Consider the following 17,080-nt stretch of genomic DNA (forward strand, 5'->3'; position numbering starts at 1 on the left):
TACCTTCGGCCCCGTTCGCCTGGAGACGCCGACCGGCCGCAACTCCCTCGGCTCGTTCGTAACGGTTAGATGAGTTACGTAGATACTTCCTTTTTCGACTCGGACGTCGAGCCGGATATATAGAAAGAATGGGCACAATCACGATTCTTCCGACAATTATCGCCTCGAAAGTAGTCGCGGCCCGAGTTTTACTCGTTCGAGGGGCATTCCGAAATAGATACGGTTATGATTTGATACGTTCGTAATTATTACGTAGAGTAAAAATCCCACCTCGGCCCCGGCGCGGTGCGCGGGGCCCTAGATGTCTAACATAGCTCTTAGGGAACGATGACTCCAGTCTCTCGAAGCAAATGACTGCTATTATTAAAGTACATATGTAGAAAGTGGATGCCGTGGCGCTTTGCGTCCGCCCCGCTCGCCCGCCTTTATCAAAACGAATCGTCAATTATTTTTTTAATTATATCATATCTGTTGACATGTTTTTACGTTCTGAAAATACTACATGAAATCCTTAGGTTTTTTCTAATATTTTAAAATCACGCGGAAATGACATAGGCTCACATGAGAAATCTAAAGCCGCACGTGCCATATCGGGCGCGCGGGGCGCGCAGCGTCCGCCTAAACGCTTTAGGTATGGGCGGGTAGCATCCACGACACCGCTCATACCAACATTATATTGTAGTTATTATTGTAACTAAGGATAGATCTGATAACGTGTATATGCGAGCGGGCGCGGTCGCGGCCCCGCCGGCGAGCGACCGCGCTCGCTCTGCAATAAAATATGAACAAAGTAATTTTAAGTAGGTTTTTAGTCGTAACATTCAAAAGTTGCAAATTAAACAATGTTTCGTATTCTCAAATTTATAATTATTTCAAGTACAAATTTATTGATTCTATTATTTATGTACCTACGTTATATAATTTTTAAACTCTGTACATATGTAAAAAAACATTAGTAGATATTATATCTTGTACACTTATTTATTTATGCGGTAAGGTTCTGTCTGAGGAAGCGGCGAGCCCGCGAGGCCGGGCGTCGGTGTCGGCGCGATGCCGAGAGTCGGCGCGAGGCCGGCGGCGACGACCGGGTGTTGGAGTCCATCAGTCAATTGATTTGTACATTTTCCATATCCCCGCGTCAGACCTGTCTGGCTTTACAAATACACTGAGGCATCGTAATTATATCGGTTCCTGGAGCGATCCCACCTATAGTTGACCAGTCATAGCCAAGACTGTTTAGAGTTACGTTTGTTATTAGTTAATTCCTATTGATGAATTTTTGTTATATTTTCGCATAATGCACTCTATTTGTAGATCTTGTAATGCAGACGTTTTGTTAATGATACGAATTTCGTATTAAGGACCTCCTAATAAATAAGAATAAAAATGTACGCTTTAAAGAAATTGAAATAAAATAACTCGTAAAGTAATAGATAGGTAGTTACAATAAGGTGTAGTTATGTATATGCGTGCATGGAGTGTCTCGTGGGATCAGGGGCGCCGGCGTCCGGAGTCCGCGCCGGGCCGGACCCGAGCTGGGCCGGACCCGGACCCGAGCCGGGCCGGACCCGGACCCGAGCCGGAGACGGACCCGGACGGCCCGCGGACGCGCCGGCGCCGACGGACGCATCATTAGTTCACTGCCGATGACGATTTAGCATGTAAGATACGTATAACGACACTCGGTAGAAGTTCTTTTTTATTTTCTTACATGGTTCGATAGGTAACCCCAGCCATAGCGTTACACTTAGAGTAATAGAGTCGACAATTTGTGCATTAAATTAATCCATGATCAAAATAATTAATGATATGTTAAAAAGTGCTCAATTTTTTCGACTGACCAACTGTAATATTATTGATAATATTTTGAGTCACGATGTATGTATTTAGCACGAATTTAAGGAGCGACGTAGGTTCATATTGTTCGCGGCGATATTTAAGCGATTGTACTGTACCTAGAAGGATAGCTGTAATATTTTGAATCGCCGTAACTCAGGGCAATGCCTAGATTCATGTGACGTGAATTCAATTATTTGTCGCATAACGAACCTACTGCACGCGATCACGATAGCTAATTGTTTAGGTATTCTAAAGACACGTATAGATACAGTTCACGACCTCGAGTAGTTGAAAGTTTATTTTATCTTGCTCTGACTTTTATTCGCCTAACAGACTTTACATGGAAACAACAGATACATTAAGTGTGAAATTACAGTTAGAAAAAAGCGGTTTTTGGGTTTTTACCTCGCGCGTTTAGAACTTCAATTATACGCGCGCGACGGTCACTGACGACGTAATGTGTAATTGCTTGGTTATTTCTTATACATACACGTAATAAATACAACTAGATATAGCTCAAAAACCATGTGATATCTAGTCTTTTCCATTCCCTATTATGTCCTTAATTCGTTTACATTAAATATGGTATTAACATAGTGTGTACCGTACTGTCCTACTTAATTTCTCGTGAAGGCCTACTTACACGTACTGTGTAACATTATGTATAGTCAAATGTTAACGACGTAACGACAAGTGTTATCTCTAGGTACCGCTGTTGGGGCACTAAAGTTATCTACTAACGCAGAGCACACAACTTCAAGACTTTATATTACTTTTATTAAAAACGTATAGCGATGTCACGAGGTAGTTTCGAAGCATAACCTAAAGTCATTCGATATTTCTATAGACTAAAATGAAAAAGATAGCAATATATTAGACTAATATATCTAAATCGTATATATCGGTTTATATAAAGACAGTAATATGCGTGCACATTGGCGAAATGTAACGCGGAGAAAAAAGGGGCACCCCAAACGTAAATAAATAAAGAATTAAGGCATATTTGCACGATATCTCAGCACAATACATGATAAATAATACTCTATTATTCAAAATATCATTCCAACAGCACGAAATTAAGATAGGTATACTCCAACAAACCACAATAAGAATATGAACGAGTGGAAACATCTACTTGCACAAGCCACCTTTTTATAACTCGATCGAAATAACCATTATTTTCGTTTTAGAATATTTTTAGTTCGTAAGTGTTGAGATCATGTGTTTACTGTGTAAGCACAAAAAGGATTCAATTCAAAAATAAAAAATACAATAACGTTGCTATAATTAGATTTTTGTATCATTTATTCATTCCTAACATCAAGTACCCCTCCACTCCATTAATCCTTCCGTCCTGGGAGCATGTTCAAGCTCAAAATCGTTAAAAGATTGGTTTGCCAGATTTTTTTTATTATTATGAATGGGCTTACTCATGGCCACAGACTAGCCGAGGCGTAGACGTGGCCTACGATGGAGCGAGCTCGCCCAGAAGGTGCCTGTTCACTCTTGATTTGAAGGTTGCCGGGTTATAAGAACACGAAAATATAGACGCCGGCAAGGAATTCCATTCCTAAGGACAATCACTCCTGTCTCTCTCTTATAGTATACATATAGGCATCGTACGGAATCTGGAAGAGCGCCATCTATAATTAACTTTCACTGGTCTTCTCCATTTTCAGTTGATGGGCTAGCTAGATGACGCTTGGTACATTTCTTACTAGCGAGTAGTGGATACCTAAATTATTAAGTGGGTTTTCGACTACCAAGATAAGATAACGCCAAGTATGAATATACATGACGGTATGAATGTTTTGCATAACTTCCATTTTTTCCTCCATTTCGGTGATATATACGCATGTATCGGAACTGTTGCCATCAGTACCTATGCCAGTTACTATCAATGGGTGTCACGCTGATTTCTAAATTGTTTGGATTAATGTGTGTGTATGGTAAGTTCGCTGTGGTTTTAAACATGATTATGAGGCTCAGGAAGCCGCCGCCAGAAAACCAGTCACGAGGGGCAAATTGGCAGTAATTCTAGTCGACGTAAATCTACTATCTAACTTCCCTGCACTATTAGTTATATTCGGCCAGCTAAATTGGGTTGGCCGGTCGAGGACAGATGGCGCCAGCATAGATAGTTTTACCTGTCAATGTCAATCCCACGAATAGTGACAAATTCTTTTTTTATGGCTTGGATATGCATAAGCCAAATCTCATAAAACAGCCTATGCTGGTGCCAAAGCCTTTAACCTTTTGTTCTTACGCCACAGACGGCAGTGACGTCAACGTAAAATCCTGACAACGACGTCAAAGGCGGCACTTGACGTCGATCGTTTTTTGATGAAAATCTACTACAAAACACCCCACTTTTAGGTTGGAATTATTTATCCACAAAATTAAAATTTACCTCCGTGGCATCAGTTGGTGTTCAAAAGGTTAAATGATGCCAACCCCATTGTAGTTAGGTACCTGCGCCCCGAAGATCAGGTTGACATTGAAACGTCGGGGAAGCCAGAGGGCCTACCGCGAACCACGTTCGAAGTGTTGCCTCCCTGTCAACCTTACGGACAAATTTACAAGTGCGATAGAGAGGCAACACGTCGAACGTGGTTCGCGGTAAGCCCTCAGGTTGGTCACCTCCTAACGGCCTTAACCCTTAAATGTATAGTGTTGCCAAATGTCTACAAAGCGTTAGACAGCTCACAGTTTTAAAATAAAAAGGCTTACGTTCTTGAACGCACCTTTATACCAAACGTCAATTAATAGGGTGATGATTTAAGGGTTAAATGTACGCAATATTTTTAATTTATAAAAATTACATTCGTTTTAAGACGAAAAGTCGGCAAGCTTGGAAAAATCCATAAGTTGATAATTTTTAGTATGTGATTATGAACGGTTTTTTCGTGGTATGTAATTATTTTATATTTAATAACTTTATCATAGGTGTACGGATAGTACATCTGAGTTGATATGATTCTTGATGGTAGATTGCAATCTTGATGGAAACACTGATTTCGGTATATTTATTTATTGATAACCAAGGTATATGAGTACTAGCTAGGAGCACGTATAAACGTAAACTAATTCATAAATCGATGTATGGCGTAATCGCAAATACAGCAATTATTATAAGTCATTATATTTAATGCTGACGCGAGAAATGTGCGATGCTTGCATTGTACATATTCCCGGCCAGGAGATGAGAAATTGATAAGAGATGCTGAGATATTTTTATATAAAACTGATTGTTGTAATTAAATAATTTGAAACTGAAATTATTTGATAGAAGTAAATCCCCTAAACATAGAAGTATTTGTAGAGTTGAGCGCAGTTGCCGCGACGCGATGATCTTGTCTCTCAGGGGGTTGTCCGCTGTGGTTGTGCTCGGTCGCTGATGGAATGGAGCTGCGCGATGTGGATGACATCGAGGTTGGTCTGCGACCGCTCTCCCGGGGGGCGGCGGCGGCGAACGTAGGGGTGAGGCGCGCGACGAGTTGACGGCGTCGAATGCAGCGGCGCACGTACAGCGCTGCTAACACGATGACTATGCTCAGGACTACGTAGATTACGGTGTAATGATGAACGTCGTGGTAGTTGATTCTGTCTGATAACGCTCCCTCGTTCTTCATGTGTTCGATTTGGTCTTTGATGACCTTGAAGTATTTGTCATTGTTTCCAAGAGTATCTGAGTCGCCTTGTAAGACTGGTACTGTTAAGTTTATAACGTTGTTTATGGAGGGCACGTCGAACTTAACAACGGTTGCTTGTGTTTTGATGTCGTTCGAATGTTTCTTCTGTGGAAATATGGTAAAGGCGTCTCCATTTAACACGCACTCTGTTGGAAGGGTTATGATTCCTGCCTTATTCAGATGCTCGGCCTTGACCTCCTGTCCGCATATGATTCTCGCCGTACATTCGTCACAACAAAAGAATAGGTATGTATTCATAGTGCTTAGTTCCGTCCATATGTTGTGGCAAGTGTCAGAGTCAGCTGAGCACTCGTTTGAAACTTGATCGGCAATGCAGAGGTGTGAGTCTGATTTTAGTTGATAAATTGGACCTTGTAGCGTACAAATTAGAGTATTAGAATCGTAGTGCGAGCATTTATTTACAGTTTCATCCAACATAGGTATATACGATTCTTTTTTGATATTTATAGCCACTTGATGTGCTATAGGTCGTATTTTGATCATATTTTTTCCAACTTGACATGGAATTGATATTAATCTGAAGAGTTCGTACACATCTTGGAAGACTAAGGGAATCTTGATTTCGAAGATAAGGTACTGGCGGGTCATTCTTGTTCGCACCTTCATTAATTGATATAGTTTGGGTAGATCTGTGTTGATGTTTTCGCAGGGTAGAGTCAAATCCTTTGGCATCTGCCCGGCTATGATATTCAGCTCATCTTTCAACTGTTGTGGTGTCAATAGGTGAACGTTGAATTTGCCATAAATGACGTTAGCGATGGTGTCCAATAAAGTGTCTTGTATGCTCTTCAGGTTTACGAGTATGTTATTAGCGATGATTGATGACACGGTGATTTCATTTATTTGTGTTGATTCTTGAATTTCGGTGGCCTGTTTGTTAAGGCTCTTCTCGATGTTGTTTATGTGTTGGTTGAAAGTTTTGTGCTGATTTTGCATTGATGTTTCAACTCTCTTTAGTAAGTTGGCTTCCGCTTCTATAACCGAGGTTTGATTCCTCCATAATTGTGCTAAATGTTTTTCATTAGCTCGGGTGAGGTCGATGTCCTTCTGATATTGTTCGGCGAACTGATCGTCGAGCACGCCGAATAGGCTGTGAGCGAGGTTGCCGACGCCGTTGAAGAATGCCCTCTTCTTACGTGGTGATTCGACACGTTGACCGAGTAGCATGCTGTCGTAGTATTTTAATTCCGAAAAGGCGTGACGCAGTTGATTGAGTACGATGTTACACTGTTGTTTATTTTCGATGGCGTGGCACATATTTTCCAAGTGCTTGATATATTTGGAAAATAGTTCTGATCCTTCCCAGTATGGATTGATGTCATAATAAACTACAAGCTTCCATTCGTCTCGGGCCAGTTTCATATTTGTTATTTTATCAAAGTAAATGCCTTGTCCCTCTTTGAAATGTGATATGTCATGAGTGCATTGCGCCGGCGATATAAATAACATAAACATCATAAGCGCCATAGTGATGTAACCAATGAGTTTGGATTTTGCTGGTTTTCTTTGTTTTGTTTGTCTTGCAGGGGGCGTGGCCGATGTATCTTTTTTCTGATCTTCACTGGTTGACGTTTCGTTTTCTGATACTGGCAGTTTTGACAGCTTGATGATGAGCCTTTTGATTATTGAATTTTTTGTCTTTACTGAAGCGACACGGACAAGGCCGTCCTTTCCTGCATGAACATCTGATACCCTGCCAAGAGCCCACTTGCCGGCAGGTAAATTTGCGTCGTGAATGATTACGACGTCGCCAATTTCAATGTTTGGCTTGGGTTGCGTCCATTTACAGCGTGATTGTAACTGACACAGGTATTCAGCTTGCCATTTTTTCCATATATCTTGGAATATTTTCTGTGTTAGGCGCCACCGTGTACGCTCGTCCCTTTCAGTCTCAACGATGTGGAGAGTCGGACCACTTGCTAAAAAGTGTGCCGGTGTGATATAATCCAGGTCATCAGGGTCTTCGGTCAACGCACACAGTGGACGTGCATTTAAACAACCCTCTATCTGTGCCAATAGAGTCGAAAATTCTTCGAAGGTTAGGTGCTGTTCTCCCAGCACTCGGTGAAGATGATGTTTGAGGCTTTTGACGGCCGCTTCCCACAGGCCGCCCGCGCTGGGCCACGAAGGTGCATTGAAGTGCCAGCTGATGTTCATATCGCTGATTGCTTTGAAGAATGATTCATCTAGCGAGGCAGTGATCTCTTCATACTCCCTTTTAATTGCTTTGTTGGCTTTAGTAAAATTTGTGCCGTTGTCACTGAAGATATGACGGGGTGCTCCACGCCGGGCGGACATTCTCCGTAGAGCGGCCAGAAATGATTCCGAGCTTAGGTCTGAAACTAGCTGTAAGTGCACTGCCTTTGTTGCCATGCAGACAAACACAGCAATGTAGCCCTTAGTTGTTTTGATGCCGCGACCCTTGCTTGCCTTCACTGATACGTATCCTGTATAGTCCACACCGGTATTATAAAATGGCCTTGATGGATTTGACCTTGATTCAGGTAAGTCCCCCATGAGTTGTGATAGTTTTGGAGGTTTCTGCTTAAGGCACGTTATGCAACGGCGTAGGAGATTTTTCGTAGCTCTATTACCTCCTACAATCCACACTGATTCTCTTAGCTTGGAGTGTGTGAGTTTGGCGGTTCCGTGCAAAACAGCTTTATGTGCTTGATCTATAAGTAGCTCCGTCAGGCGACCTCTATGTGGAATAATAAGAGGGTGCTTCATTTCCCAGCTGATGTGTGCGTTATGAAGTCGTCCTCGAACGCGTAACATTCCATGTTGATCGAGGAAAGGTCTTAATTTCAAAATACTGCTTTTTAAATCCACTGATTGATTTGTTTTCAAATTAATGATTTCATTTGAAAACTCTCTTTCTTGCACGTACTTGATGATTCTATTTTTAGCGCTTCTTATCTCGTCAGCTGTTAGGTAACTTGAGCACTGCTGACGCCGCGCGGCCACTCGTAGTATCCATGCGAGCACGCGGGTGCAATGTGTCAAGTTGCTATGCTTGTTTATTAATTCATTGATAATGTCCCCGTCTGTTTGTTTACATGTTACCGCGTGGCTTTGTTTTGATGTTTTAACCTCTTGATCCGTAGTGAATGTGGGCCTTTCTTGATTTTCACTGTATGATGATAGCCAGTTTGGACCATTCCACCAAAGAGGATGTTTTAGTAATTGCTGGGCCGTGATTCCGCGACTAGCGCAGTCGGCCGGGTTTTCTTCGGACTTGACGTAGTTCCAACAAGTCGGCGGTATGATTTTTGTAATTTGAGTAACCCTGTTCGCTATAAATGGTTTCCATTTGCTAGGTTCGCCATTTAGCCAGCCCAAAACTGCTGTACTGTCAGACCAGCAGACCAATTTGATTTTGTTTTCTGATAGGGATTGCTTGACCTTCTCCATGAGGGCTGATAGAAGAAGAGCTGCACATAGTTCTAATCTCGGCAAGGTCACAGCTTTTTTGGGCGGTACGAGTCTTGATTTTGCTGCTATCAGTACCGGCGGCGACGTTGATTGTTTGTCGTCGGCAGGGATGACACGGCAGTAGATTGCGCACGCGTATGCTTTAGTCGATGCATCGCAATAACCGTGTAGTTCAAGGTCTTGATTCTTGTAGGTATTTAGCCGACGGGGGATTTTGATATCTTTGATAGTTTGTAGGTCTTGTGACATTGTGTACCATTCCATTTTGATATTATGCGGTACTTGATCGTTCCATCCGATGTCATTTGATATGACATTTTGAAACAGTAACTTCAATTTCGTGGTTACTGGCGAAAGCCACCCGAGAGGGTCGAATACTTTCGCTATACTTGACAGTAACTCTCTCTTCGTCATTGTGATCGATGTTTGATTTGATAGTGGTGCAATTTTTAGTTGGAAAGTAAACAGATCTTCCTGCGGGTGCCAGCGTAGACCCAGCGTTTTCGTTGTTTCTTGATCTTTGAATTCAAATGTTTGTTGCTGATCTTGAGACTTGCTAGCTCCTTGCAGTAGTTCGGGTGTGTTTGATGCCCATTTGCGAAGATTGAACCCTCCTGATTGTAATAATTCGATCAAATTTTGTTTCATTATCTTCGCTGATTCGAGATCGTGACAGCCGTGTAGAAGGTCATCCATGTAAAAACTCTCTTCTACGACCTTAGCCGCTTCAGGATAATTGTGGCGTTCGTCCTTGGCCAGCTGTCTTAACGTCATCATGGCTAACCAGGGGGCAGCCTTGGTGCCGTAGGTTGTGGTCGTTAAGGCGTATTCACGAAACCTTTGATGTTCATTGTCTCTCCAAATGATCTTCTGATATTTTTGATCTTGAATGTTTATACCAATCATTCTAAACATTTTTTCTATGTCTGCAACGTACGCGACCTTATATTGTCTCCACTTAATGATGAGTGACAATAAGTCGTGTTGTAAATTGGGTCCGCTGTACATGATGTCGTTCAGACTTGTCCCATTTGACGTTTTGGCAGACGCATTATACACGACTCTAAGAGATGTAGTTGCTGACTCAGGCCTTTGCACGCAGTGATGTGGCAAAAAGCACTCTTGTGTCGAGTTGGGTGGCCCGTCGATTTCGTCTGTACATTCGCGCATATGGCCTAAACTTATGTATTCTTGGATAAACTTCTTGTACTCTCTCTCGATATTTTGATCCTTCCGAAACTTGATCTCGAGTTGCCTGAACTGTGCTATGGCAATGTTCCTTGATTGTCCCAGAGCATTTTCTTTTTCTGGTTTCAACGGCAATCGAACGACGTATCTTCCGTCTTCTTGTCGAAATGTAGTTTCGCGGTAGAAGTTTATACAATATTGATCTTCTGATGACAAACTTGATGCTTCATTGATGTCTTCTATGGTCCAAAAGCGCGAGATATCATTCATGTTGTTGACGACGGTGCAGCATTGATACGATGGCAATGGGACCTTTCCGTTTATGATGTACCCAAGTTTCGTTTTCTGAGCTACTGGGAGGTCATCGCCTTCTATTATGGTTCCATTTTGGACGAATTTAGCGTAGATTTCTGTTCCCAAAATCACATCGATAGGGCGGCTGATGTTGTAATCCGGGTCTGCCAGTGGAAGTCCTTTTAAGTACGACAGATCGGGTTTGACGAAGGTTTGATTCGGTAGGGGAAGAGTGAGTTTATTCATGATAAATAACTCGCCGTCAAATTGAAAGTCACAATGCATTGATGACATGGTGACGTTTATAACGCCGTTGCAGGTGTTTCCACTAATGCCGAGGCCATACATAGTGTCGTTACAGCTTTTTCGGGGTATCTGTAGAAGTTGAGCCGCAGCCTCCGTGATCAATGACATCTGTGCTCCAGGATCAATAAATGCTCTCAAAATGTGATAAGTTCCATCTACTGCCCTTGCCTTGATGAGGGCGGTAGGTAATAAAACTTCTATATTTTTATTACATTCTTGCGTAATAGTTGCAACAGTTTTCCGTTTATTAAGTAGATCGGAAGTATCTTGTTTCTGACTGTAGGCATCATGTACGAGTGTATTATGTCTTTCTTGGCATGTGCGGCATCGACTTGTTGAAAAACATTCCTTATCGTAGTGATTGTAAAGGCAATTTTTGCATAAATTCAAACTTGCAATAATGCTCCGTTTGCGTTCTGGCTTTGCACTTTGAAATGTTTCGCAATTAAATATGCCATGATTCTTATTACAAACTGGGCAATGTTTTCTTTGATAATAACTTGATTTAACATCATTTGATTTATTTTGTGATAATGATGAATCCTTTATGCCTACAAATGATTTGTAATAAGGTTTTCTTGATGCTTCTGATTGTTGGGATGTTTTTGGTGCGTCCAACTTGCGGCGGCTGGCTTCAAATGATGTAAACTTCATTTCTAGGAAATCTAGAAATTCCTTTAAGGTCGGCAAGTCACGTGGGTTCTTTAATGATTCGACGTATTCCGTATGACTTTCCGCGTCCAACTTTTGTGATAAAATATGGACGATAAGCGGATCCCATGACGAGGTGTCCACGCCGAGGTTTCTGATGGCATTTAAGCACTCGTTGGTGGTGTCATGTAGACGCTTGATTTGTTGATATGATTGTTGTTGCATTGTTGATAGCGACAGCAGGTTATTGAGGTGGGCGGTGAAAATCAGTTTCGTGTTGTTGTACCTGTGGTTTAAGATTTCCCAGCAGGTTTCATAATTTTCTGAACTGATGTTGAGATGTTGAATAAGTTTTTCAGCTTCACCTCTGACCTTATTTTTCAAAAACTGCATCTTTTGTGCGTTGGACATGGAGCGATTATGATGTATGGCTTCATTAAATAAATCCTTGAATGAAACCCACTGTTGGTAGTTTCCACTAAACGGCGGTATGTCCATGACGGGAGTTGATTTCTCACGGTGGGCCATGGACCATATTTTTGAATTGATGGATTTTTTGATATCTTGTAATTTCCTCTCATATTTGTAGAACGTTTGATTGTAGGTTTCGTCGTCTTCGAAAAGTTCACTGTCGATGTCCCAGTGAAGCGTGTCAATGGTTGTCCAACGAGACTGGACTGATTTGAGCAGATCTTCCAATTCCCACTTTTCATTAACGGTGGAGAGGTCTATGTAATGTAAAGTACGCGCGAAGGCCTTGAAGTTGCTCTGTTGTTTTCTCATCTTCTCTGACAACTTGGCAGCATCCACGCTTGGTTTTTCGTTGAAATTGAAAATAGGTGGAAATGCGAACTCTGGATTGACTGGAGCCCGGGTAGCCGTTTTGTCCTGATTCTCAGATTGATTGTCTCGAGTGACGTCGCGGCTCTGGTGATTTGATGGCCCAGGATGCACTTCTTCAATTTTTGATTTTTCTTCGGCCCAATTAGGCATTGCTGACGAAGGGTGTGTTAAACGTTCTGCTGGTTTCGGTGAGATTGCTCTAGGTCTCGGTGATAGAGGAGCCCTTTTAGCTGTATCCAAATGATCTAGCAATACAGACCGAGCTGATTCATAGAAGGTTTTGGTTTTGTTATAAGTCTTTTCGGCAAAATAATTGCATTCCTCGTTCTTGAATGCTACCAGCCTTGCATGATTGCTTTGAAACTCTTGCCAGAATCCGTCGAGGCCGGTCAACTTGTTATTGATGTTAGACTCAGTTCGGCGGCTTGGACCATCTTTTTTGTAGTTCTCAAATAGCCTGTTCATATTGGCCATGAGCTGATTTTGATCGTTGCGAATCGCTTCCATTTCCTTTTCTAAACTCATCTTGATTTATTGATAGGAAGTAGTGTAGATATTGATAAAAAGTATTAATCAACAAACTATTGACAATACTGTGGCCACTGATATTTGATGTTTGATAATGATATTGATTTCCTGATTTAAAATTGATGATAATTGCTGCAGCACTGACAATGATGATTTTTCAAGTTCGAGATTTCTCTTACTTGGCTTGATAGTAGACGTCTCTTGATAGTCTTGATATCTTCGATGATGAACTGATGCTGTTCTCCTATGACAATGAATATAGTCAGGCTCTGGATGAGTCACAGCGCCTGTTCAATCCGCACGGTGAGACCCGCTTGTGGGAGGCCGTTTGGACGAAATCACTGTCACAGTCACTGATAGCTTCGAAGGACCATAAGATGTACGGATAGTACATCTGAGTTGATATGATTCTTGATGGTAGATTGCAATCTTGATGGAAACACTGATTTCGGTATATTTATTTATTGATAACCAAGGTATATGAGTACTAGCTAGGAGCACGTATAAACGTAAACTAATTCATAAATCGATGTATGGCGTAATCGCAAATACAGCAATTATTATAAGTCATTATATTTAATGCTGACGCGAGAAATGTGCGATGCTTGCATTGTACAATAGGTATATCACAAATAGTGTATTTCTAATGGTAGTTAAAAAATTCATATATTATCTATTACCGAAAATTACATATTTACATAAATATGATTTAGCTAATTCAACTTCTAATACTGATTTCGCAGTGAAAATCGAAGTTATATTTTTTTTACTATTTTTCCTAGAATCGGCAAACAATGATGTGCAATATATTAATTTCGGACAAAAAGAAAAAATCATGCATTTAAGGGTTAAAAGCAATTTCAAACGTGGTAACATTTCGTAGAAACTTTTTCTTTTATTTGGCTGAGATATGTGAGCCTGGGCCTTCCTCTGCCTCTTTTCCCCTCAATCTTGCCCTCCAGGATGTTTAAAAAGAATCTGTCGTGCCGTATCAAGTGGCCAACCATCTTGCCCCTTCTGTTAGCTATTGTGTCTAACAGGCATCTCTTCTCTCCTGCCATGCTCAAAAAAGTTTCTGTCGTGTCGTACGAGGGAGTTAAAAGGCTGGCCCAGCAAAAAGAAGAGTGGCGATTACTCCACCGACAAGAGCATAGCTCTTAAATACTGATGATGATGAACATTTCGTAGCCGGCATCCGGTCCGCGTCGTCCAACGACGGATACGGCACGGAGTGGCTCAGCTACTACGACGAGAACGGAACAGAGTACACGATGAATTTCTCCGCGCTGCCGGACGATTCCGACGGCTGGATATACGGACGCGTATATTTTTACCTCTACACCAGGTATTTTTAAATTTGATCTCTGGAGCGACAGGCGTATAGTCAGACTGTAAAAAGTCTGCAGCGATTTTGATAGCCCACGCCATAGATATATAACATAGACTAGGAATCCTCTAGACCGAGTTTAGAGCAATTATTTCATGCAACCGATTATGGAAGGTAGAGGTACAACCGATGATGCCAAAAATGCGGGGGTGCGCGAAGTCCCGTGCCGTGATTGGTCCGTTCAAAGGCACGGACGTCACACAGACATTTTCGACTCGAACATGGAGTAAAATTACCCTATGCGTGGCAGAGGGGGTAGCGCGACTATGCTGTGTGGAGGATGTTTTGTCTGTGGGACTATCAAATCCGCTGCAGACTTTGTTTGGTGCGACTCTAGTAGCCCATCAACGTGCACACTAGCGCCACTGCTAAATAATCGTAATTAATTAAGTGTAACGACAGGTATTTAAAAAAGGGGGTCGCTACGTACTGTATTGTGCACGCATTAAGTACCTTTTGAATACATCAGACTAGTTTTTTTATGATGCTGGATTCGTCGGTCTATGAACTCAAAACAAAAACGGCCCTTTTAGCTTTGAACGCATATTTAGCAGTGGCGCTAGTGTGCACGTTGATGGGCTATATAGGGATTCCTATGAAAATGGTTTGTCCTAAGACATCATTTGCTTGCCCTTTTCCCATCACTATGGGTCGGCATTTTACAGGTAAAAGAGCGCATACCTACGTGTAGTTACCTCACGTTCCCGTAAAAGTTTCATAGAGTTAACGTTAATCGACGGGTACGTCGTTAATTCGTTCAAGCTCAATAGGTATATTGAGCTTGAACGAATTCTAAACACTAAATCTCTCCCTTTGTTTCCTCAAGGAACAACCCAAATGATCCAGAAACCTTGCAACCAGAAACAAATGGTCAAAAGAGCCAGTTTTTCGACCCCTCAAGAGACACCAAAGCATTGACACATGGTTGGTTGGGTAGCGGAAATAATCTTTGGATACAGATTCAAAAGACCTATTTCTTAGACGGAGCCGATCTGAACGTGATAGTGGTGGATTGGTATGAGCTGGCACGGAACCCTAATTACGTGTGGGCTGCGTTGTCCACGCGGTACGTGGGTAAGCGGCTGGCGAAGCTGCTGGACTCGCTGGTCGACAACTTTAATACGACGGGGGAACAAATGCATTTGATTGGACACAGCTTGGGAGCACACGTCATGGGATACGCTGGCATGTTTTTCAGTAAAAATGTATTTAGAATTACCGGTAAGATTTTATTAACTATACCTGTCTGCCAAAATTTAAGTAGGGACAATAACCAGTTGGGTGGATACCTTAAAGTTAGACCAGGCACACTCTTCACCAATTTGGCAAGCGACACTGTGAATGTGCTACCGTAAACCCACTTAAGGCCAGAGCACACCGGCTGCGTGGGCGTGACGTGGACGCGTGCGCTGCTAATGTTGGAGCCGCACACGCACACGTCACGCAAGGGGTGAGCCGTCTCTCATAAGGATCTGTATACTACAATGCCGCACGTGCACGTCACGCACACGTAGCCCGTGTGCACATTATTAGCTGCAGTTTGTTTTTTATGATATACTTAGGATAGGAGCCAAACGAGCGACGAGACGAATTACCTGATGGTAAGTAATTACTGCGCCCATGGACACCCGCAACACCAGAGGGGGCTGGAAGTGCGTTGCCAACCTTAAGATAAGAGTACGGTCTTTTCTTGAATTCGGTCGTGTCGGTCGGAAATACCGCAGGCGACGATTCATTCCATGCACAGTCTAGCTGTGCGAGGCAGGAAATTAGCATAAAGGGAGTCTAGCAACTGATCAATTTTGTCTTCTAGGGCTAGACCCCGCCCGACCGCTGTTCGAATTACCCCCAATGCCTGACGAATACCGTCTGGACGGAACTGACGGCACGTTCGTGGACATAATCCACACGGACGGAGGCTTCTACGGCTACAATGAGCACCACGGGCAGGCGGACTTTTACCCCAACGGGGGTACATCCCCGCAACCAGGGTGCGAGGGGGAGGATCGGGGACACGTAGGTATGGATGCAAGAAAATGGACCATTAGGTAGTTTTGTAGACTTTTAGCGTTTAACTTTGTACAATAAAGTACGGCTATGCAACATTCCAATAGTTTACGCTCCGTAGCGTAGCGTAGTCATCTCTCTCTATCACTCTTCCATATTAGTGCGACAGACATTGGCGTTTCGTTCGCTACGAAGCATAAACGATTGGCATGTTGGCTAGGCACCCTGATGTCGCAACCAGGGTATATGCTATCTCTTTTACACTTGCACTTTATCTACATTTTCCTTAATTATGCACTACGCGATCTTGAAGTCTTTTAATTGAAAAATTCTAAAGCTAAAAAAACGAACTTACAACCTTAATCTTCCTTGGCACAACGCTTCAAGCATTCTATAGGTAAGAGTGGTAAGACTATAGTATTTTTTTTTGTTTTCTGTGATCTGTACAGATTCTTGCAGCCACAGTAGAGCGTACGAGTTTTTCGGAGAATCGATTCAAGGCTGCGTACCGTTCACGTCGTACCTGTGCGATAGCTACCAGGGCTTCGAGAACGGCGAGTGCCAGACCAACACCTCCACCATGGGCGCGCCAGCCAAACACAGCGTCGAAGGGAACTACTATCTGCATACGAGAAACGAGTCTTTGTACGCAATGGGAGACGAATTCTAAAAATGAGAACAATTTCCATGCTATACGCATATAGAATTTTGAAATGTCTTACCTAGGTAGGTATCGTAACTTGGGGTGAATTTGATAGTTTCATAACGGTCACAAAATTATAGTAGCATTCTTTATTTACTCGAACTGTTCGTGTAATTAGTTATGTACACTATTCCTACGTGTCCCCGGCAAGCGGCATGTGGCCTAGATGGGGCCAGATGGGACAGT

The 17,080-nt window shown here is 42.4% G+C and overlaps 1 protein-coding gene across 1 annotated transcript; it reads left to right on the plus strand.

Annotated features, from left to right (window-relative positions):
- The first annotated feature begins 13,030 nt into the window (after positions 1–13,030).
- LOC134670842 (lipase member H-A-like) lies at positions 13,031–16,861 on the plus strand. The gene is made up of 5 exons (XM_063528664.1): positions 13,031–13,100; positions 13,986–14,142; positions 15,011–15,405; positions 15,998–16,204; positions 16,641–16,861. Exons 1-5 carry the CDS (start codon positions 13,031–13,033, stop codon positions 16,859–16,861), a joined length of 1,050 nt encoding a protein of 349 aa, XP_063384734.1.
- Positions 16,862–17,080: the final 219 nt, after the last annotated feature.

Source organism: Cydia fagiglandana, chromosome 1 (assembly GCF_963556715.1).
Source record: "Cydia fagiglandana chromosome 1, ilCydFagi1.1, whole genome shotgun sequence".
Classification (NCBI taxonomy): Eukaryota; Metazoa; Arthropoda; class Insecta; order Lepidoptera; family Tortricidae; genus Cydia; species Cydia fagiglandana.

What these genes read in the sequence shown, in the direction of transcription:
- LOC134670842 (XM_063528664.1), top strand. Translation starts at nt 13,031, where the DNA reads ATGCTGTTCTCCTATGACAATGAATATAGTCAGGCTCTGGATGAGTCA. An exon ending in TATTTTTACCTCTACACCAG is followed by an intron (nt 14,143 to 15,010) that starts GTATTTTTAAAT and finishes TGTTTCCTCAAG; the next exon opens with GAACAACCCAAATGATCCAG. An exon ending in AAATGTATTTAGAATTACCG is followed by an intron (nt 15,406 to 15,997) that starts GTAAGATTTTAT and finishes TTTGTCTTCTAG; the next exon opens with GGCTAGACCCCGCCCGACCG.